The sequence below is a fragment of the Mesoplodon densirostris genome, chromosome 8, assembly GCF_025265405.1.
Source record: "Mesoplodon densirostris isolate mMesDen1 chromosome 8, mMesDen1 primary haplotype, whole genome shotgun sequence".
Taxonomy (NCBI): domain Eukaryota; kingdom Metazoa; phylum Chordata; class Mammalia; order Artiodactyla; family Ziphiidae; genus Mesoplodon; species Mesoplodon densirostris.
In genome coordinates this window covers 39,205,542-39,227,928 of record NC_082668.1, presented here as the reverse complement: position 1 = coordinate 39,227,928, position 22,387 = coordinate 39,205,542, and the positions used below count along the sequence as shown (strand labels likewise).

The 22,387-nt window shown below is 44.1% G+C and overlaps 1 protein-coding gene across 3 annotated transcripts in view; it reads right to left on the bottom strand.

Annotated features, from left to right (window-relative positions):
* The window catches only part of ANKRD44 (ankyrin repeat domain 44), a 326,875-nt gene extending 305,127 nt beyond the window's left edge, over window positions 1-21,748 (bottom strand). For all 3 annotated transcript variants that reach the window (XM_060106327.1, XM_060106328.1, XM_060106326.1), the window contains exon 1: window positions 21,581-21,748. In XM_060106327.1, the coding sequence (XP_059962310.1) occupies window positions 21,581-21,607 (27 nt within the window). In that variant the 5' untranslated portion in view covers window positions 21,608-21,748. The remainder of the gene's footprint in view (window positions 1-21,580) is intronic.
* Between the last annotated feature and the right edge of the window lie 639 nt (window positions 21,749-22,387).

Sequence of the window (22,387 nt, the reverse complement as noted above, 5' to 3'; positions counted from 1 at the left end):
GCAGGAAGCGATGAAAAGTTAGGGAGTTTGAGCTGTGCAAGACCTGTAGGCCCTGGTGAGTTCCAGTTGCAAGATGTCCATCAACTAGTTCCACAAATCCTCCTGCTGTAGGAATGCGTCTGGAACCATGGAAGCCAAGAATTACTCAATGGAGCATCTGTGATTCCATAAAATGCTACCTGTGGCACCAAGCTCCCCTCTGCTCCTCTTCTGGGTTGTGATCCATACACAGCAGCCTGCCTGTGATGGAGCAACTGGAGAAACAGGATCAAGGTGTAGGAAGCCAAGGGTTAAAGTGACTTGCCAAACTATGGGAAATATTCTAGTTGGATGCTGGAGCTTTAATGCTTGGCTCTAATGAGGTAATGACTCTCACTCCTTTCCCATAAACATGCTAAGTAGATTTTTACTTTCTCAAGAAACTAAATCCTTCTGTGACTTTATAACTTACTTCCATAACGAAGAGCCTCTTAAGCTATTAACAGCCTGGTGTCACAGCCCTAAAGACTTGGCCTGTTTGTTAGTCCCAGGCATGCCCCCCATCACAAGTTCCTGCAAAATAAACCCTGGTTAAACAGATTACAGAAAAACAAAAAGGAGAGAAAACACAAAACCCTATTTGTGGCTGACAAAGAACCTGTACAGAGCTTAAAGAAATGAATAAAATAATGCAGTATCAGATGCTTAAAGAAAAGAAGAGACGTCGATGTGGTCACCTCTTGGACAAAATCAAGGCTGCCAGTTTTATCACCGGGCACTAGTGGAAGTGATTCAACAATACCACCTCCCACACTAAATGCCTGAACCCCAGAGCTAATTCTGGGTGAGGCTGATAACACTACCACCCCAATTTACAGAGTAAAGGGGCAAGCTGGCCAATTATTTGGCACAGGAAGAGAACTCTTCCATTTGGTCACTGTAGCTGGTTGGCCAACATAGTCGTCTGCTACTCTACAAGAGTTCTCCATGACACTATTAAAGCACATTATCCTTTCCAAACGTCTTTTGCCTCAACAGAGTCCATTTCCACCTTGCAATAAAACTGAACATATTTCTATTTAATACTAGTTCTCTCAATCTGAAAGCAATCTCTTTTTATTTAATCAAAGATCTCCCTTAATGCTATCAAAATGGCAACCAAGGACCTCCCTGGTGGCGCAAGTGGTCAAGAGTCCGCCTGCCGATGCAGGGGATACGGGTTCGTGCCCCGGTCTGGGAGGATCCCATATGCCGCGGAGCGGCTGGGCCCGTGAGCCATGGCCGCTGGGCCTGCGCATCCGGAGCCTGTGCTCCGCAACGGGAGAGGCCACAACAGTGAGAGGCCCACATACCGCAAAAAGAAAAAAAAAAAAAAAAAAAAAAAAATGGCAACCAAAGTTGGTTTAAGAATTCTTTAAGGAGTTTTTAAGGAAAGAATCTCTTTCTACTTCCTACACCTTGATTTTTTTTTTAATGCTTCTCCTTACTTCTCCTAGAAATATTTAACTTGACTTTAAACAATGTAAAGTATGCTTTTGCTTGTGAAGCTGAACATTTGGGTTTTATCTGAACTGTTAAAAAACATGTAACTTTGGTAAGCATGAAAAGGCCACAGAATGGAAACAGTTTAAGATTCCTTAAAGTTCCCAAATTCTCGGGCTTCCCTGGTGGCGCAGTGGTTGAGAGTCTGCCTGCTAATGCAGGGGACACGGGTTCGAGCCCTGGTCTGGGAGGATCCCGCATGCCGTGGAGCAACTGGGCCCGTGAGCCACAACTACTGAGCCTGCGCGTCTGGAGCCTGTGCTCTGCAACGAGAGGCCGCGATAGTGAGAGGCCCGCGCACCGCGATGAAGAGTGCCCCCCCCCTTGCCACAACTAGAGAAAGCCCTCACACAGAAATGAAGACCCCACACAGCAAAAGTTAATTAATTAATTAATAAACTCCTACCCCCAACATTAAAAAAAAAAAAAAAAAGTTCCCAAATTCTCTTATCCTATTATTTCTTTTTAAAAAAGAATCTATCCAACTATATGACATTCCAGAAAAGGCAAAACTATGGAGACAATATAAAGACCAGTGGTTGCTAGGAGTTAGGGAGGAGGGATGAATGGGCAGCGCACAGAGGATTTTTCGGGTAATGAAACTACTCTGTATGATGCTATAATGGTGGACACCTGTCATTAAATATCTGTCAAAACCCACAGAACACACAACACCGAGACTGAACCCTAAGGTAAACTATGGACTTTGGGTGATAATGAGGTGTCAATCCAGGTTTGGCGATTGTAACAAATGTACCACTCTGTTTCCGGATGTTGAGAGTTGGTGAGGTTGTACAGGTCGGGGGGCTGGGAATGTAAGTGAACTCTGTACTTTTTGCTCATTCTGCTGTGAACCCAAAACTGCTCTAAAAAATAAAATCTGTTTTTTGAAAAAGAAATAACAGTACTAAATAGCCTAAATAATGTAATAGTATATATCCTCCAACTGAAAAAAAATGGGTAGAATAGTTGAGGAAGAGGTTAAACCTCCTGCAGCCAGAAAAGGAAAAGCCGCTGTGCTGTCGGGCCCGCCTTGGGACATCACAGAATACCTGGCAGAGAGGATGTGTTTCTGTTTGGCCTAGAGATGAGCGAGAGAGGAACCAGGAACACTAGTCATCGGAGATCAGCATTCTCTTTAAAGAACCATGTTTGATGCTGTTGAAACACTGCACAGGAAAGCCAGATGAAGCCATTCGACATACACATACAACAGTACATCATTTTTAATGTCTAGATATTTCACCTCATTTCTGGTAAAGTAACTGCCCAGATATAATATCTATTTCCAACTTAGGGAATCAGGGGATTTGTTAGCTCATTCCGAAACTGACAAACAAACCAAAGTAGCTGTCAGATGTCCTCCCACAAGCAGCCGGTTTGCCAAAAATCATTTATAAGAGCAGGATCTGGGTCTTTAAATATAAGAAATGAGCTTTCCAAGACACTGAATTCTAATTAAATTTTAAAATTTAATGAGAAACACCATTGCTAACATCCCACGATTATTATGGCACAGAGTGGAATAGGAGGAGGGGTACTATATAGACACCAGACTCAACACATCTGAGAGGAAGGCTTCCCAAGCGTCAAATAAAGTTTCACGTGTCGGAGGGGTAAGTTGTCCAAACATCCATACACATGAAACCGACTTTTCATCAAGGATCTAGTTACTAGAATTATCTTTCAGAAACACAGAAATCATGAAAGAAATGTTATTTGGGTTAATTAGCTTTTAAATATCTTTTAAGTGAGAATTTATCTAAAGCCCTATTACATATCCCTCTACCTTACCTTGAAAAGTTAAAGTTTTAACACATATGAGCCTAGTTTTTCAAAATTGCAAGCACAAGCTTTCAAAGTAGATCTGTATTGCCTATGAGAGTTGACTAATGTGTCTCATTCACACTTGAGGTGACCCGGTGACCCAGCTGGCCAACTGATGGGACTCCAGGGGGCACAGGAATGCAGGCTGCCCCCCAGGACGACATCAGCTCTTCTAGGGCTGCCTCTCTAGAGCAGTGACTTCGCGTAGGGGCCCTGCACCCCCTGGAGCACAGGAAGCCTTTGTGAGGGGTTTGCAGACACAGGCTGTGTGTGGGAGTCGCGATCCACAGCCTCAGCTTCCAAATGTCCACCTTCCTAAAAGGCATCGGTTCAGGAGACCTGCTGCTGCTTTGTTCACACATCTCCCCTGGGGATCTTTCTTCTCCTACATGACAAACGGTAGACTTACCTCTCCCCCATTCTGATTCTGACCAAGGGAACTGCCCACAAGGTGTTAAACGTGCTGGTGCCCAAGAAAGGGCACATTCAAAATACTACAGGTCAGGAGAACTTCCTTTAAAGAACATCCGTATCATCCCAGCAGTAAGTTATGTTCTCCACAAATACTCAAACTAATTTAAAACAAGAAAGCAAGCCTCATACAGAGATTAAGAAAGGCATTTCAAACAAGAATGTCTTACTTTGCAGGTTTTGTTAATAATTTATCGAACTTTGTACTATATTGATATTTACGTTTTGACAAATTGTTAATAATTATTATACAGATAAACTCAATCCAGAAATTTATATAATTCTTACCACCTTAGGATCATATTTTTATTGCAAAGTATCATTGGATAAACAGGGTTTTTAACGTATTCCACTTGGGTAAAATTCTGTGTGAGGAAGTAAAATGAAAGTATGAATTCAAGGAGAAAAAAGAACAATGTAAAAGTTCCTTCTATTAAAGAACTGCTTGCTCAGGTATTTTTAAGTGATGATGGGACATATCAAATCACAACAGTGTTTAAATTCCATTCAATACATTTTAAACAGTGATATAACATTTTTATTTTAAAAGTCAATATTTACATTATGCCAGTAATCACATCCTTTGTATCTTTCTAACTTTATGATGAAAACCTAAAAAATGTGCAAGGGAATACATAGTTGTAAAAATGTTTCAGAGGTAAAAGTTGAGGATAAAAAATGTTGCAGAGCTGTTCCTGAGCATCATTAGATGGCCCGGCTTGGCGCTCCCTTTGGTCCACCCAGGATCAATGGTGGGAATCATATTCTGCCTCCTTTGGGCCCATATAAGCTTGGTACCAAGCACCCACATTAACAGTGACTTCCTGTGCAAGTCTTTATTTTATTTTATTTATTTATTTTGGCTGTGTTGGGTCTTCATTCCCACGTGTAGGCTTTCTCTAGTTGCCGCGAGCGGGGGCTACTCTTCGTTGCAGGACGCAGGCTTCTCATTGCGGTGGCTTCTCTTGTTGCGGAGCCCAGGCTCTAGGGGCACGGGCTTCAGTAGTTGTGGCTCGCGGGCTCTAGAGCGCAGGCTCAGTAGCTGTGGCGCACGGGCTTAGCTGCTCCGCGGCATGTGGGATCTTCCCGGACCAGGGCTCGAACCTGTGTCCCTTGCACTGGCAAGCGGATTCTTAACCACTGCGCCACCAGGGAAGTCCCTGTGCAAGTCTTTAAAGACCTGTCTCAGTTAAAGCCCATCTAAAATCTTGTAACTATAAAAAAATGATAACCGAACATTTCCTCCTGTGCTATTTCCTTGACTGGGGGTGAGGGAGGCTGATTCAGATCTGCTTGTGTCATGACACAATGAGCTATCGGTCACACAATTCTTGATTATACATATTTAACAGAGGACCAAGAAAAACAATCCACCAAAAAACTTGACAATATTTTCCACCACCAATCCTTTTACTAGGGCTATTTATATAACAAAATATTAATCGTGTCCTGACCTTTCTGGCTTCATTTTAATGATTTCAGGAAGAGGAAAGAAAGTAAATATTAAGGAACTGGGAAGGATGGTGGGGAAGGAGAAAACACAGCAGCAGAAACTGGCACTGGATCATTCATTCATTCAGTTAGTAGTTACTGATAACCTACTATCAGGTTCACCAGAGCCCTGCATACTAAAAAGTGGGCGTGCAAACACTTCCCCCACTCCAAGTGAAGAGTAAACGAACGGCTTAACTCCCACCTTCCCAAGCCACACACTAATCAAGGAGCTAAACATGGCTTAAAACCAGAAGTGAGAGGCTCAACCAAGAAACTCGCCCCTGTCCACGTAAGAAGGAAAATGAAAGTACTCGTTAACTACATCTGCATTTAGACACATCTAGAGATTAAGCAGTTCTGTGACAAACATTCCCTTCAGATGGCAATTTCAGATACTTCTCAGGGAATTCGAAAAAAGAAAACAAAGCACGCTGTGGAGGTATTCTGGGGGTCAGGGCGTGGGAAAGCCTTAGTATTTCAGCACTTTTCCCAGTTACGAGTGTTTTCAAACAAGGATGAAGTTCCACAGCCTTCTGTATATCACAAGGTTCTTAACCCAAAGGGGAACCATGAGGCAATATCCTTTCGGCCCTGTATACAAGGGGCTCCCTCTTCTAGACCAACTGAAAACTGGGTGATCCAGTTCTAATCTGGATAACACAGGCAACATGACACTAGAACCACATAATAATTACCAGGCAGCAGACTTCAGTATTCTATCCTGGGGTGTTTATGCAGTGTTTCAAGCTGTATCCTAAATATAATGACACACGTTTTTACAAGTGCTGTTTAAGAACAGGACAGGCAAATGAAATGCACCTCAGACTGAGCCAGAGGAAAAACAAGAGCTCTAGCCCGACTGAGAGTCAGCAAGCCCAGGAACAGCCTCTGGTCTCGGTTTCTCCCTCTGAAAAATGGGGATTCTCGTGTTCACCTCCTGTCTCCCCCAGAGGATTTATAATATTGTTCAGAAAATGCTGGAGGTCTTCGGGTACTTTAGGTACGAAGTCACTGTCAATGTTTTCTGAAGTTATACACTACAAGAATTTCTTTACAAATCTTTATCAGCAAGTCCCTTCAGTCTTAATTCTTTCTCTCTGTAGGCTCAGAAGAGAAAAATGAAGCTAACTTTTAGAAGAAAGATGACACGTGTTGATTGACTGCCCTTTTGCCCCTCACTAACCAGTTCAAGGTACCCATCTTCTCCCGAGATCGAAAGGAACTCCCGGCCTAGGAGGAGTTTTAGAATAACTCAAGTGACTCTGGAAGCTCAAGAGTGGGAGGCAAATCCTCTTTACAATTATAATGACATGAACACTAGAAACCACACACGCACACACACACACGCACACACTCACCCAAACTCATAACTCACACAGAAATGACCAGACTTAGCTTCAGAGAGAACTTCCTAGAATAAGGAGAAACATTAGATAAGTAGATACTATTGATATTTATTTCTTAAGTTTATGATTTCCATGTATAATAATTAAGTGTATCTTTTAAATGTATTTAATTGTTTAAATTGGCTTTCCATAAAAATTAAAACCATTTTCATCCCCACAGTAATCTGGAGTCCCTACTCAAAGAAACTAAAAATAGCATTTTCAGCACACAATGGGAAATAGAAAATCTTAAGATTTCTGTTTCACTCTCAAATATAAGCGGTAAACATAGCACAGGGAGATCAGCTCCGTGCTTTGTGACCACCTAGAGGGGTGGGATAGGGAGCGGGGGAGGGAGACGCAAGAGGGAGGAGATATGGGGATACATGTACATGTATAGCTGATTCACTTTGTTATAAAGCAGAAACTAACACACCATTGTAAAGCAATTATACTCCAATAAAGATGTTAAAAAAAAGAAGAAAAAAAATATTTATATAAGTGGTAAAGCTCTCCTCTCCCGTCTCAGCTCCTTGAGAGCATCAAAAGTACATTTTAACTGTTTCTGAGTCTACATCTGGAGTTTAAAAATCCAGTCTAAAAGGCAAATGATTTAAAATATAAACTTATGGCTTCCTTTTCTACAGTGATTCCTAGAGGGAGAAAAAAAAAGTCTGAGTACAAACAAAATATTGTTTTAAAGAGGATTTTTTTTTTTAATTAAAAGCATACCAAGAAAGCTAACTAAGCTTCTACTTTCTCCTGGAGAAAATAATAAAGGCAAGACTCTCCTATCTTAATCTAATTAAGTCTAGATCAAAGTTCAGTGTAGGTAATACTAAGGCTGTAAGAAGGTAGCACTCAATTTCTGAAGAGTACGGTCCCAAGTGTGTACTCAGGTTAGAGCAGGGGATGGCACACTTTCTGCAAAAAGCCAGAGAGTAAATATTTTCAACGTTGCAGGCCATATAGGTTCTGTCACAAGGACTCCTCTCCGCTCTCAGGGCCCGAAAGCAGCCACAGACAGTACATAAACAAATGAGGGAGGCCGTGTTCTGTTTTATTTATGGACACTGAAATTTGAATGTCATATAATTTTTATGTGTGTCAAAATATTATTCTTTTGATCTCTTTCAACCATTTAAAAATGTAAAAACTATTCTTGGCTCACAAGCCATGTAAACAGGCGGCGGGCTGGATCTGACCTGTGCACAGTGAGTGACCTGCCGGCCTCTGGGTCAAAGTCATAGAAGAGTGGAGTGGCAGCTGGCTCACCTAAGCCAACGTCCTCATCACTTAGAGGAAACTGAGGCCCAGAGAGGTGTGATGACGGCCAGGGTCTCCCGGCCAATTCACGGGAGAAATGGAGTTGAGAATTAGATCTCTGGAAAGGATCATTGAAAAGGTACGGCAGTGATGAAGAAATGTCCTTGAGTTCAATTCACATGGACAGGCCGTGGGTGCTTAACACCAGAGACGTCACAGGAAACTAGTCACCAGTCATAGGAGCCTTCAGTACCTGCCTGCCCACTATGTAAAACAATTTATCATCTGCCGGCCACTGCACCAATTCTGAGGGCTCTATATCAGCATCAAGGACCCAAAGGATGAGCCAGATACCCATCAGCCTGATTCTTTCCACTCTTCTGGGTACATAGCTCTGCTCATTTCTTCTGCAGCCTAAGTAACAACCTCCACTCTGGTTTTTCTGATTCTAGAACTCCAAGAAATAAGGGTCAAAGTGGCTGAAGAGCAGAGATCGATGTGAAAAATTATTTCAAAGAACAGAGAGCGCAGGGACGACCAACTCAGGCTATGTTCAACAGCATCTCCAACATTCACCTCAGAAAGCAACATGCTCAGCCTCCCTCCCATTCCTACTTCCTTCCTTCTTTGTTTAAAATATGCTTCTCTCCTATTTTTCTGTCTTTAATCTACTCTTTTTCTCATTTTCTTTTTCCCGTGACCCTTTTTATTTTGTCCTACACCTTCACCGGGTATAAACTCAAACTGAAATACACTTTAAAATTAATATACACGCATGTATCCAATGATGTTTAACTTACCTCCTCTCTAAATAGCATTCTGTAGTTTTAAGAGAAAAAGGACTCTAAATTAAAGTGACTTTTTACCCAGGATCTGTCATCTGACTTTTTTAACCACGTTTTTTTTTCAGAGAAATTTAGGGTTTTCTATCCTGTTATGTATTCATTCAAGGCTTGAAGTTTTACACCGATGTTTTTCAGAAATTACACCATGATTTTTTTTTTATCGACATTGCTCTATCAACTATTTTGTTCTTACTTCCTCAAAAAGACACCATTATATACTTCTGCGAAGAGGAAATGGCATTCTTATAATTAATTTTCAGTTCTTTTTGACAACTTAAATCAAGAATGACTGCAAATGCCTCAGAATTTTTTCAATGCACAGTTATTCTCCTATCTAAACATAAGATTCTTCAGTCAAATAAACTAAGCCAATTGATTTGTTTAAAATGAAATGAAAGAAAAATACACCTCTTAAAGTTGTAGGGGGACCAAAATGCTACAATTCAAACCTACGGATGGAAATTTCACACAAAAATAAAACAAACACACACTCTCTACCAATGTTGTTTAAGTTAGAGAGAAGGAAGACCAGACAAATGGGCATAAACTTAAAACAAAACATAATTAAAATCATATTCTTATAGAGCTGAAATTAATCCTAGAGAGCTAGTCTCTTTAGTTTGACAAATGAGGAACCAACTAGAGATTCAAAGACTATTTATTGAGTTCCTACCGTGAGCCACTTGCTGGACAAAGACTTTTCCCACCTGATTATCACAACTTTCCCATCAAGCAAGTATTATTATACCCATTTTATAATCGAGAAAAGTTGTGTCACAGGAAGAATGACACAACTAGTTAGGAGAAGAGATGTGCTTATAGCCTAGGTCTCCAGACATCAATTCAGTGTTCTCTTAACTATGCCACTCCCATGTAATATTTTTGGAAACTGTTCACTGAGATGCCACAATATTTTAAAACATTACGAACACAGTAATAGAGTACCCTAGAACCCTGACATAAGACTCTTTGCTAAAGAGCAGAGCTTCTCAAAACAAGATTGTGCCTTCTTGGCTGCTAAGAAATGGAGCATTAGCAACTAAATGTTACACTCGCCTCAGAGGCCCCAAGACATAATTGTACTGAGGCTCCAAGGCACCTAAAACCCTATTCACTTGGCTTCTAAATAACTTATGACACTATCGTTTACTCAAGTTGCAGTTGGCCAATTCTCAAGCTTACAGTCTATTCTGAAATCTGGACTCCATTAAGAAGGATGTGGAAAGATTTTCACACTTGTAGGAATAAACGAAGATATTTCAGCATGCGTAAAGCAACGCTGAAATCCCTGGGGCAATGACCAACACCCACTTCCTGTTCAGGTAAGAAGAGAGGGGAGAAGGCAGGGTCATTAAAATTGAGACCTTATAACTGCTTGCTGTTTTTAAAAAGTAGCCGGGTTAGATAGAAACAGGGTTAAAAAGTTAATATAACAAAATGACTTTTTGGCAACTCTAATATCTGAATTCCCCTGGAAAAACCTCACCCTGAAATATTTCACAAGGACAGCCAAGTCCAGGTCTTCCTTACACACACAAGATGTGATTTTTAAGGCAGACACTCAAATATATGACTGGAGTCATGAGTGCCGCTTAGACTAAGTCAATAGGCGGGTGAACCTCACAACTAATTCAGAAGCATATTTCTTTAGGCAACAGAGCTAGCAGAATTGTGTGCTTTTCTGACAATCAGTCAAAAAGGATTCTAAAAACTCTACTGAAGATATTCTGTCAAGTGAGAGTGAAGGGCTTGGAGGAGAACAAAAGGAGCAGGAAGAAGTAAAAAGAAAGAGAAACAGTTTCCAGAAAAGAGTGAGTCAACTAAAATATTTCAGTGCCCTGGACAAATGCTAAGGTTCCGTGGGGTTTTTTTTTTGTTTTGTAAGATAAGGATTCTCTTTTTAAACATAATCACAATACTATATTCATACTTTAAGTCATCAAATAGCCAGTCAGCATCCAAATTTCTCCAACTGTCTCTCAGAAGTGTGTTTTTTAAGTTTGTTTGCATCAGAATCCAATTAGTCTTAATTCTCATTTAACCTACATATTTCCCCTCCATCTTTTTTTCTTGCAATTTTTTTAAAGAAATGGGATCTTGTTATTGTAGAATCCCCACAGTCTCTATTTTTTTAAGTAATTTTTTTAATTAAAAAAATGTGTTCGGTTAAAAACAGGCCATCTCTAGACCTACTACATTTTTCCACCAATGTCCTGCACCATGAAGACCATCCAGCCTCTTTCAATGAAGTCCATGCTACTCCAGGATACATGTTTGTCCACAAAATGTTGCCATGACAAGTAATATATGCAACATTCTATTCAAGCAGAGGGTGTCATGGAGACAGAAGAAACCACAGGTAACACCTTACCTTATGGTTTAATACTTTTTGGAACAAGGTGGGGTACATGTTAGTTTTTAAAAGTTCATGCCTAAGCAACAAATGGGAATAATGAGTTCTGTCCAGATACAAACTCATTAATTTAGGTCTCCAGGAGAGGACACGTAGTACCTATCAGAAGAACTCAAGTGAGAAAGATTTGTTAATATACAAACACCTCTCCCACCAAGTTTGCATGTTAACTATTTCTTCCTTTTGCTCTTCTGCCTTCCTAGCATGAACCCTATGCTTCAGTAAATTCACAGTCCTCAGGTTACCCCGACAGGTACCTGGCACATCACTCATCTGGGGTACCTTCCACTCCCATCTGCTGCCTAAACCATTCCTTTCCTCAAGGACCAGTTGGGCTCCCTCCAGCTCCCTGAAGCCTTTCTTAATAACTCTGCCCATCTCTGGACTCCTGTAGTCCCTAATCAGTACCCCAAAATACAGTCTAAACCTGTGCCATAGCTGGTTTGAGAGCTGTTTCATATACCACATGTATTCAAGAAAGATTTGAGGTGGGCCTTCCACCTACAAGGCATTCAGTCATCTCTAACAAGACCATGATCTCCACAGGGAAAAGGGTCTCTTGTGATGCTACACCTATGTCAGGAGGCCAGAAGCACAATGGCTAAGAATGTGCACCTTGGAGTCAAGCTTGCCCAGGTGTGAACCCGAGTCACGTGACCCTGAATAATTACTTAATCTCTCAGTTCTCATTTGCATCATCTGTAAAATGGAATAATAGCCACTCCCTTCACAGGTATGTTGTTAGGATCAAATCACATAAAGCGTGAGTATTATCTTGTCTCCTTATTACCAATTCTCTGTCTGGTCTCTATTTTATTGGACCTAGTCTTACCTGTTCTTATGCTTTGTGGAAAGAGGGGGAGTGGAGGACTCCAGCTGAGTCACTGCCATGGAGATGGAGCTCATTAAACACCCCTTGATTGTTTGAATGCACAGAAGATCCACTTTGCCATGGGTGTGTGTCCCTTCCCAACATATTTAGGGTCCCTTTTCCTAGTGTCACCCTGATACCTCCCCTGTAAAGAAATGGAACTTGCTCAGAGCTAAATACAATGTTAACCCATCTCCATCCCAGTTTAAAAAGAGAGGAAACAACCGAAAAAAAAAAAAAAAAAAAAAGACCAAAAGTGATCTTTTATCTTCTGATGGGGCCAAAAATTTACTCTGAATTTTGTTTGAATGGAAACTCAATACCCCAGTGTACAGACAGAAGCTCTGTTTACAGAAGTTTTTCCAAATTTTTTTCTTTGAGCACCTCATAAGTAAAAACATTTGAACACATACAAATATATACACATACATACATATTTATTTCATTCACTTAACAAATATTTACTGAGCCTTCACTATGTGCCTTACACTGCTCTAAGTGCTGAAGATACAGAAGGAAATGAAAAATATATATATCTTTGCCCTGTTACTTGTGGCTCTCCTACACGTAAGTTTTTATTTTAAAAAAATATGGATATATTATATATATATAACATATGGTATAAAGGATATGTACCATGGAGAAAAGAAATAAACAGTGGCAAGAAGTGTGTGGAGTGGGCATTTTAACTAGAGCAGCCAGAAAAGAATTCACCAAGAAGGTAATATTCAAGCAAAGATCTGAGAGAGGTGAGGGTGGGCCATGCAGATACCTGGGGAAGATTCCTGCTTCACAGAAAGCAGGAAGCTCGGGGCCTGAGGCAGGAGTGCACCTGGCACATTCACTGAATAGTGAGGAGGCCGCTGTGCTGGAGCCAAGGAGCCAGGGAGAGACTGGAAGAGACATGCTGGACAGGTGAGTGGCAGGACTGGGTGGAGAGGGCCCGGGGCACCACTGTATGATGTTAGCTGCATGATCTGAGAGCCATCACCCTGACAGCTATGTTGAATAGAGTGCAGGGGCCAAGGCTGGATGGGGAAGACCAGTCAGAAGTGCACTGCAATAATTTAAGTTGTGGTTTGGCCAAGGTGGCCAAAAGTGGAAAGTAGAGCTAAGAGGGTTTTATAGTACTAGCATATAATATAGTACACACAAACAAAATTTTTAAGGTATTTTTTAAAGAAATATTCTAATATTTTCTTTCTCAAAATCAATAAGGCATCCCTTTCACCCCTGGAGTAGAGGTGCCCCCGTCCTCTTTTGGAGGCCATTGTTCAACAAAAATTGGTTGGCTGATTTGTATCACGTGACCTGAATTTCTGCCTGGCTTTCTGCTGTGACACTTGTCCTGTGCTCACTTCCTATCTTCTTCTTCATCCTGCCAGTCTTAGATACCAAAACAAGTTTCCTCCACAGACAGAGTGTATCTACACATGTTGATCTCATGCAAGAAATCCCTCCTTGTGAAAGTTTATTGTCTTTGGGTCCACTGCACCCAATATCTGGGGCCAATGGTGGGGAAACAGACTTGTTAGACCCAGATATTATTGTGGAGTTCAATCAAACAGGATTAAGGAGAGAACCCAGGCTGCTGTTCGCTAAAGCAGCCCCTCTGAGGAAGGCTCCAGTGGGCCCCAGCTCACCACAGCTCTCAACAGACAAACATGGGGTCTGAAAGTTTGCTCCCCTTGCCCTGCAAGATGCTCAAGAGAGTCTCAAAAGGCCACACTGAGAAAGGCCCCAGGGCTTCTGTGTCCCCAAAACCAAGCTCCTGGAGACACTAGAAGATGGCATTTGGGGGGAAAGGACCCCTGACTCAGGCAGAACTGTGGGTGCTGCAGGGAAAATCAGAAGTTCATGGAAGGCAGATACCTTTTGAAACCAGATTCCAAGAGTTGATAAGAGGCTGACATTGAAATACCTGGGGTGTTCTCTTAGAACGTTAGGATGCTGAAAGAATTTAGAGGACTCTCCACCCGCCCACTCCCATTTCACAAAGAAACTAAGGCCACGACCTGCCCAAAGCAACACAACTATTAGAGAAAGAACCATGAGTAGAATCCGGATCTTCGGATTCCCGATCAAGTGTTATTTTAAAAATAAGTGAAAGCAAAACTGAAGCAATTTAACATGGAACTCTTTAGAAACAGGTTAGAACTGTGATTAAATGTTGCGTGTCTCGGCCTCAGATGTTTCTGCACACCTTTAATTTTAGAAGGAGTTGGTTGGGGTCAGGGTGGGGGGCTCCCTTGGGGCAAAATGGCCTCTTGGCATTGAAGATACCTTAGAAAGTTACATGGCGGTGCTTATGACTCATGAGGATGTGTTTGAGGGGATGAGAGACAAATGAAAACCAAGAAACACAAGCAAACATTGGCTTAGTGAAGCCTGAAATGGCCCAAAGATGGACTACATGCTTCTTTTCTTTGCTTGGCCCAATTAATAGAGTACTAGACAAATTTTCAGTTTTCAAAAGGAGAGACAAGTGAAAGGATCCTTAAAAGTTATGAATATCATCATAAAAAATTAGAGTCATGAATCATTCATTTCAACCTCTTGGGCGACCAACTCTTTCAGAAGCATCAACATTGATAAGAGAAAATACCTGCTCTACTAACTTTCCGACAGCAGAGCAGAGGGCGAAGATGATGTTGGCAAAAGGGTAGTAAAGGAATAATCAATAAAATGGATAATCTATAAAATGAAGAATCTTAGATAATCTTGGGTTATCTATAAAATGAAAGCGGGGGACAGGGCAGGAATCAGTTCCTGAATGACTGACGTCGGTTAAAACTCTCTTCTGGAGCCAGAAATTAACTGTTTGACTTCGTTACCTGGGGAGCTCAGTTAGAGCTCATCTGCAAACACACCCTCCTCAGCCACTACACCCACGCAGGGGTGAGTCACAGAGGGAGAGAGTGGAGCCCAGGCACTGGAAAGGCGCCCAGTCCAACCTCTTCATTTTACAAAGAGGAGCCTGAGGCCCACAGAGGGTAATCTGACTGGCCAAGGGTTGGCTAAGACACTATATATGCTACCTCTCCTTTATCTTATACCCACAGCAAACACTGATTATCAATCGTCACATTTCCCCTATCTCTGGCTGCAAGAGCCACAGTGCTTCTGACATATTGGTCCTGCAACCCCTGACCAACTGGTCAGAGCTGATGTGTGAGAAAGAAGCCAATTTCCAACTCGGGCCTTGCATAAGGTCATAAAAGTCTTTATCATACCAGCTCCCGTGTCAATCTGACTGGAAAGACAGTGACTAGTCTACTAGCCAAACTAGTTCACTATTACTGTCACTTCAATACTGAAGTGAGCAAACATAGTTTATGTGGTGTGACCTTGTGTCCTGACTCACACCTGTTTCCTCAATGTGATATTTAATGGTCCCCCCTATCATCCTCAAAGGTGTCCCAGTTTGGATTAACACGATATGGTCATCCAAATTCTATGTTACTCCTAATCACCTACAAACACTTATAAATGTTTGTTTTTTGAGTACACAGTGTGTCAGGAAAAGAACCACTGACCCAGTCACCAGTAGTTTTGCAAGACACTTTCAAATAATACTAAACCCAAATAATCTTTGCAAGGGCCTCAGGGACCACTACTCTCACCAACCTCTTTTATATATTGAGCTTCAATACGGAATTTTCCTTGGAATAAAAACAAAAAGGAGAGCCATAGTTTATGCAATTTTGGAAACCACAGGATTATCAGATCTCTGTAGCCCCTGCCTATTTATAAATTATTTCATGTTATAGTTTCACCTATAAAAATTCACATTGGACTTCCCTGGTGGCGCAGTGGTTAAGAATCCGCCTGCCAATGCAGGGGACACAGGTTCGAGCCCTGGTCCAGGAAGATCCCACATGCCACAGAGCAACTAAGCCCGTGCGCCACAACTACTGAGCCTGTGCTCTAGAGCCCGCGAGCCACAACTGCTGAGCCCGAGTGCCACAACTACTGAAGCCCACGCACCTAGAGCCTGTGTTACTGCAACAAAGAGAAGCCACTGCAACGAGAAGCCTGTGCACTGCAACGAAGAGTAGCCCCCGCTCGCCGCAACTAGAGAAAGCTCGCGCGCAACAAAGACCCAGTGCAGCCAAGAGTAAATTTAAATAAATAAATAACTGCTTGTAACACAACACTGTAAATATTTACAATACTGTAAATACTCCAATAAAATTTTTTTTAATTCACATTATATTGTTGAAATAGAAATCTTTTTAAAGAATGTTTCAGGCCTATTTCTGGCACAAAAAAGTGTGCCTTTCTGAGTTTATATTTACTCTCTGTTTAGAAGAAAAGAAGTAAAAGTTGAAACCTTAAAAAAAAAGTTTTCAATCAATCCGGGGCTAGACCTTGTGTACCACTGCTGGATTTACACTAAAGCAGCCGGTTGTTTATTGAGAGGCATAAATTCAGTTTATTTGGAAAACCCATTGGTCTAGACATCATAGGTATCACGTTGATGCTCAAGAGAAAGATACCAATATCATCATGTGGAATGTTTAAAATTCTTACCTGGCTACCTAGACAGAAGCTAGAAGGAAATATATCAAGCTCTCAAGAGTAGCTCTCTCGGGCTTCCCTCGTGGCGCAGTGGTTGAGAGTCCGCCTGCCGATGCAGGGGACACAGGTTCGTGCCCCGGTCCGGGAAGATCCCACATGCCACGGAGTGCTGGGCCCGTGAGCCATGACCGCTGGGCCTGCGCGTCCAGAGCCTGTGCTCTGCAACGGGAGAGGCTGCAACAGTGAGAGGCCCGCGTACCGAAAAAAAAAAAAAAAAAAAAAAAAAGAGTAGCTCTCTCTGAGTATAGAGACTTAAGACGGTTTTAACTGTTTTTTCTTGTCTAGCTTTCTGGTTTTTGTACAATGACCAGTTTGTTAATGACCAAGAAGAAAATCACCAAGCTACCAACCAACACATCATTCTCCAGAGTAGGGAGGTGAAAGGCAAATGGGATAAGCCAGGCACCAGTGTGGCAGGAGCAGAGGCCTCAGAGCAGCTCCTGACTCTGTCAGACCTGGTTCTGGCCCCCAAGCCGGGAGGAATGTGGGAGTGTGGCTCACCTGGAGCCTTCCAGGTAAATAAGAACAGGCATCCGTGAGTCCTACGGTGAACTGCCCTTTCAACTATCATAAGTATAGCTTTGTGGTTAGAGCCCCACCTGTGCAATCAGACTGCCAGGGTAGGACACTGCACTCCATCACTTACTGGGTGTGTGACCACGAATAAGTCAATTAGCCACTTTTTTCCTGTTTTCTCATCTGTAAAGTAAGAATCACACAACCACCTACCTCCTAGCATGGCTGTGAGGATTAAGACAGACGATTCATGGCAAGGGTCCAGCATACAATAAGATCACAATAATGTAAACCATTATTAGGTCTCTGCCATGAAACACCAGTCCTCAAGTGCCCTCCCCAAACCACGTGACTGCATCCCAAGACAACCAGAGAAGGGTCCAAAGAATAAAGCCTTTATTTTCCCTTCTTCTCTGCTGAAGTCAGAACTGGACGCAGAGTTTGCTGTAAGCCCCGTGCTGCCGGGAGCCCTGGAAGGACAAGTGCAGCCCAGTAAAATATGTAACGTGTCCCAAGACCCCACACTACGGGCCAGAAATGCTTCTTTCAAAGTTACAGGATTTCTCGTTTCTTGCCACTGCCACGGCTGCCAGCCACTGCCTTTGGCAAGGAGGTGGGTGACTCAAGTGTGAGCTACAGGACTTGGCAAGAGGACACCAAACCAAAAGGCCTCCAGGCAGGAAGCTCCAAAAAGGGCCCCCTGCAGAAAGAGTTTGTCTACAGGCAGCCCTCGAGATGGAGGCGGCTTTCCACTGTCACTAGCAAATTCAGGAAGAAGAGTGAATATCTCAAAGATCCAATAGCGCTTACCATTCTGCTTCAGAACTTTGAAAAACTTTTTTGGGGGGGCCAGGCTAAAGATATGACCACACTCTTAAAATCACTGCAGTGCCTTCACTATATGACATAAAGAACACCCCCCGCAGCCCTGCAAAGTTCAATATCAAATAAAATTGCAAAGAATTTCACATCTATCTTGAAACAAAATGTATTACATTCGGATGCAATGAAATTTTCTTTCCCAAACTTAAAATTACCTCACTTTACCAAAGATATAAATAAACCTCCCAACGTCCATCTATGAGGAAATAATTACATTATTAATGTTAATTACATAGGTAACTGTGTGCTGTGCTGTATAGGGTAATCAACTTGACCTGATTTGCCTAGAATGTCCTGGTTTTAGCACCAAAAGTCCCACATCCTCGAACACCCCTCAGTCCTTGGCAAACCAGGAAGACTGGTCCCCCTAATGCTGCAAGAAAATTGATGTGTGTTTTGTGAAGGGGAAAACAGAAGAGACAGTTAAAATGCAGAAGTACTCAATGCGAAGTTTGTTTGCAGCAATAGCTCCCAGTTCCTTTTCATAGTAAAAAAGAAAAAAAACAAACCAAAAAAAACACCACACTTGCCTCTCCCTTCCCCCTTTCTTTCTACTCTCCCAAAACAGAGTTAAGAAAAGGCATTTTCCTCCTCTTGCAAGATGGAGATGTCAGCACAGGACTGACTGTTGAGGTGTTGACCGTCATCGCCAGCAAGCTCCTGCACCCAGCTTCAGCGGGACCGGAAACGTCACCTGCTTTCATGTACACGTGAAACTTATGTGATGTTACAAATCAATGTTACCTCACTTTAAAAAATAACAAAACTCACGGGCCTCCCTGGTGGCGCAGTGGTTGAGAGTCCGCCTGCCGATGCAGGGGATGCGGGTTCGTGCCCCGGTCTGGGAGGATCCCATATGCCGCGGAGCGGCTGGGCCCGTGAGCCATGGCCGCTGGGCCTGCGCGTCCGGAGCCTGTGCTCCGCAACGGGAGAGGCCGCAGCAGTGAGAGGCCCACATAACGCAAAAAGGAAAAAAAAATAAAAAATAAAAAATAAAAAATAACAAAACTCAAAACAAACAAAACCAAAATAATAAAACAAACAACTAGTGATTCAGGTTATCAACAGCAAGAGTGTGTCCTCAAACTAAAAATCCAAGAACCCTAGCAAAAATAAGATCCACCTTGCAAATAGGGTATTAAACAGATGAGAGGGAATTAACAAGTGACTGCTTTACAAACAGCTGAGTGCAGACCTAGGCACTCTTCTTCAAACTCTAAGGCCCAGATTCAAAGCAGGTGGCCCCCTACTCACAATAGTGAAGCAAAGCTCCTGCAACAGGAGTTTAAGCAAAGGGTTTTTAAGCCTCTGGTGAGATTAAGAACCAGCTTCTAAGAATTTAGTTTCAAACTGAAAGGTAAGACTATCTAAGGCAAGAAAGACCACACACTTCCTGGACCTAAAGGCTCGCAGAAACCATCACTGCTCACCACTCCACGGCACCCAGTCCACCTCCGCACCGGTTTTGCCCCAAGATAGGCCGGCAATTTTTAGATGCTCTTGAATCTTAGAGCTCCTTAGTTTCCCTTTATGCATCAGTAAATGGAACCAAATGAAGGTTATACAACTCTTTCTTTCCCCCCACAGTAACACTAGTTTGTTGGGGGAAGGGTTGGGATGTATTCAGAAACACTTTAAAAGAGAAACTATCTTTGAAAGTCCAACTGTGATAAGTCCTGGAGAATAACTTCCTTTTTTTCTAAGACCAAGTACACTCTTCACTAGTGTTGATCTGATTGAGGAGAGGATGCCTTCTTGTCAGCCTTTCAACACATCCAATGACAAGATGGAGGGAGGTGTCTCAACCCCTAGAAGAAAACACAGGAACCTGGAAGGCAGGAGCCAGGAGAGCATCTCTACCCTACAAGTCAACAGCTGGGTCCTTGAGGAAGACATGCTTCCCTTCTCTATACCTCAGTTTCTTCATTTAAAAAATCAAGGATCTGGGTGAAGATCATCTTTGGCATTCCTTCCAGCTCTAAAATTCTATGTAAAATTCCTTTGTGTATGTGAAAATGACAACGCCTATTAGAAGCATTTTTTGTACTTTGAAGATGAAGATTTAGGCATTAACAGAGAAATATAGGAACTTGCACTGGCAAAGATAACAAGACCAAGGCAGACTAAACTTGGAAGATTTAAAACAAGCAAATGTCTAACAGTTGTTAAGTATGTAACCAAAAGGTTGAGGGGAAGCCTAAACTAGTATCAACTTACAAGCACTCTTCAATGCTCTGGAACCAATGCGAACAAGTAGATTGATCACGATTACCAGCTGCTCCCCCTGCTAAATTTAACGATAACGTGAATTTTAATTCAGTGATCCCTCCCCCACACAAAAAGAAAATTTTAAAAGCCTGAAAATACTTATGGAAAGCAAAGCAAAACTTTGACTCTAAAGGCAGGAGAAAAATTATCGTGGTGACTGACTGCATTTAAGTCGCAGGAAGTTCTGGCTGGATACTGAGGACAGCGAGGCACGAGGCGCAACCCACTGGATAAGTATGAGATGTTTAACACCAAGGACTGGCATGTTTGACCGTGTGTGTCAAAGTCAAGACTGCCTTGCCGCCTACCAGGACCGCAAAACAATGTTCATTTCACTATCCATAAATAAATGGCAGAAGAAAAAAAAAGCAAGCTGTTTCCTTTTTTTGTAGGACGAGCTGCAGAGTTTTGTCATGCAACTTGGTTGGGCGCCTGTGAGTGTCAATGCCCTCAGAGCAGCGGAGTCCGCAAAGGTAGGGTGTTTCCATTCCACAGACCTGCAGTGAGGACTGTCAACCGAGCCAGCAAATAGCCCCACCTTTCCGAGCAAAGGACTCCAGAGCTACTCTGTGCGGTAGCCCACAGTCTGTGAGTGGAGCCCCAGGCCGGACTTAACTGCTCTTGGGAGAGCCGCGCCAGGGGCCCCCATCGCGCACCACGCACACACAGCCGCTGGGCTACTAAAGAGGAAGTCAGGATGTCATGTCAAAAGGGTAAAGACAGCCCGACCACACGAGAGCCGCGGTATGGGCCGGTCTCCGGCTTGGCTGGGGGTCTCTTGGCTTGTCCCAGGCTGCCATCCCTTCTCCCTCTCCATCCACGGTCCTCCTCCCGGCGGCGCGGACCAGCCTCCCCTCGGCCCACCCGGGCTGGCGGAGCCCACGCTGCGCAGCGCCACAGGAGCCGGAGGAGCACCTCGAGACTCCCCTCCCCCTGCCCAGCCCGGGCCCGCGGACAACGCACTCCCGCGCACCCCCGCACGCCAGAGGGAACCCCGCCGCCCCTTCCCCAGCCCCCGGGGCGCCCCGGCCGCCGAGCCGAGCGCGCAGTTCCGACGGCCCAGGGCGGGGACCGAGCCGGGGAGAAGAGCTGCAGCCGCCGGCTTTCGGAGCTGCCGGCGGCCGCACACACTCCTCCCCTTCGCCGCGAGTAAACAGCTCGCTGGCAAGCTCCGCGCCGCGCCCCCATCCCCCCGCCGCGGCTCCGCGCCGCCCCGCGCGCCGGCGCCGCCGCCCCCTACCTGGTCGGTGAGTTTGAGCACTGCCATTCTTCCGCTCCTTGGCGCGCACACACATACAGGTCCCCGGCCCGCAGATGTCACGCCAGGAGCCGGGGAAGCGGAAGGGACTGCCAGGGGAAAGGAAAAAAATCTGGCTCCCGAATTTGACAGCCCTCCTCCTCCTCCCGCCGAGAGGCTGACACTGGCTAGTAGGGTTTGCAGCCGAGCCCGCCCGCCTTTATACAGGAAGTACCGGCTGCTGCCAGCCGGGCCGCCACTGACATCACCGCGCGCTGCCTCGCTCGCCGCCTCGACGCCTGGGCCGACGCTGCCTCCTGCCGCCCGCGGCCGCGCCTCGCAGCCCACGACCCTAGGCGCCCGCCCGCCCCCGCCCCCGCCCCCGGCGCGCCGCCGTGGGGCCGGACTGCCGCCTGCTTCAGCACCTGCACTCTAAGCAGGGTTGAGTGGGACCGGGGCCCGCGGCCGCCCCCGCTGCCCCCACCCAGGGCGTGCACGGTTAGAGGCCCCTCTCCCGGGGGGATGATCATGACCCCCCACCCTCGCCCTGTCTCACACAAACACCCACAAACACAACCTGACGAGCAAGCCCTGTGGACACACCCCAAGGGGCAAGAAAGGCTGCACTCACACGCAGCCAACTTTAACCCTGGAGATTGGATCACACGCCTTCCCCTAAACCTCTCCCCCTAATCCGGAATCAGACTGCGCAGCACTTCAATTTATCCCACCTGGGTCAGGGGCCACTATGCTGATGCTCTCTTTGTGTAATACGGGGAGGCCCCGACGCTAATTCTTTAGCGAGTGTTT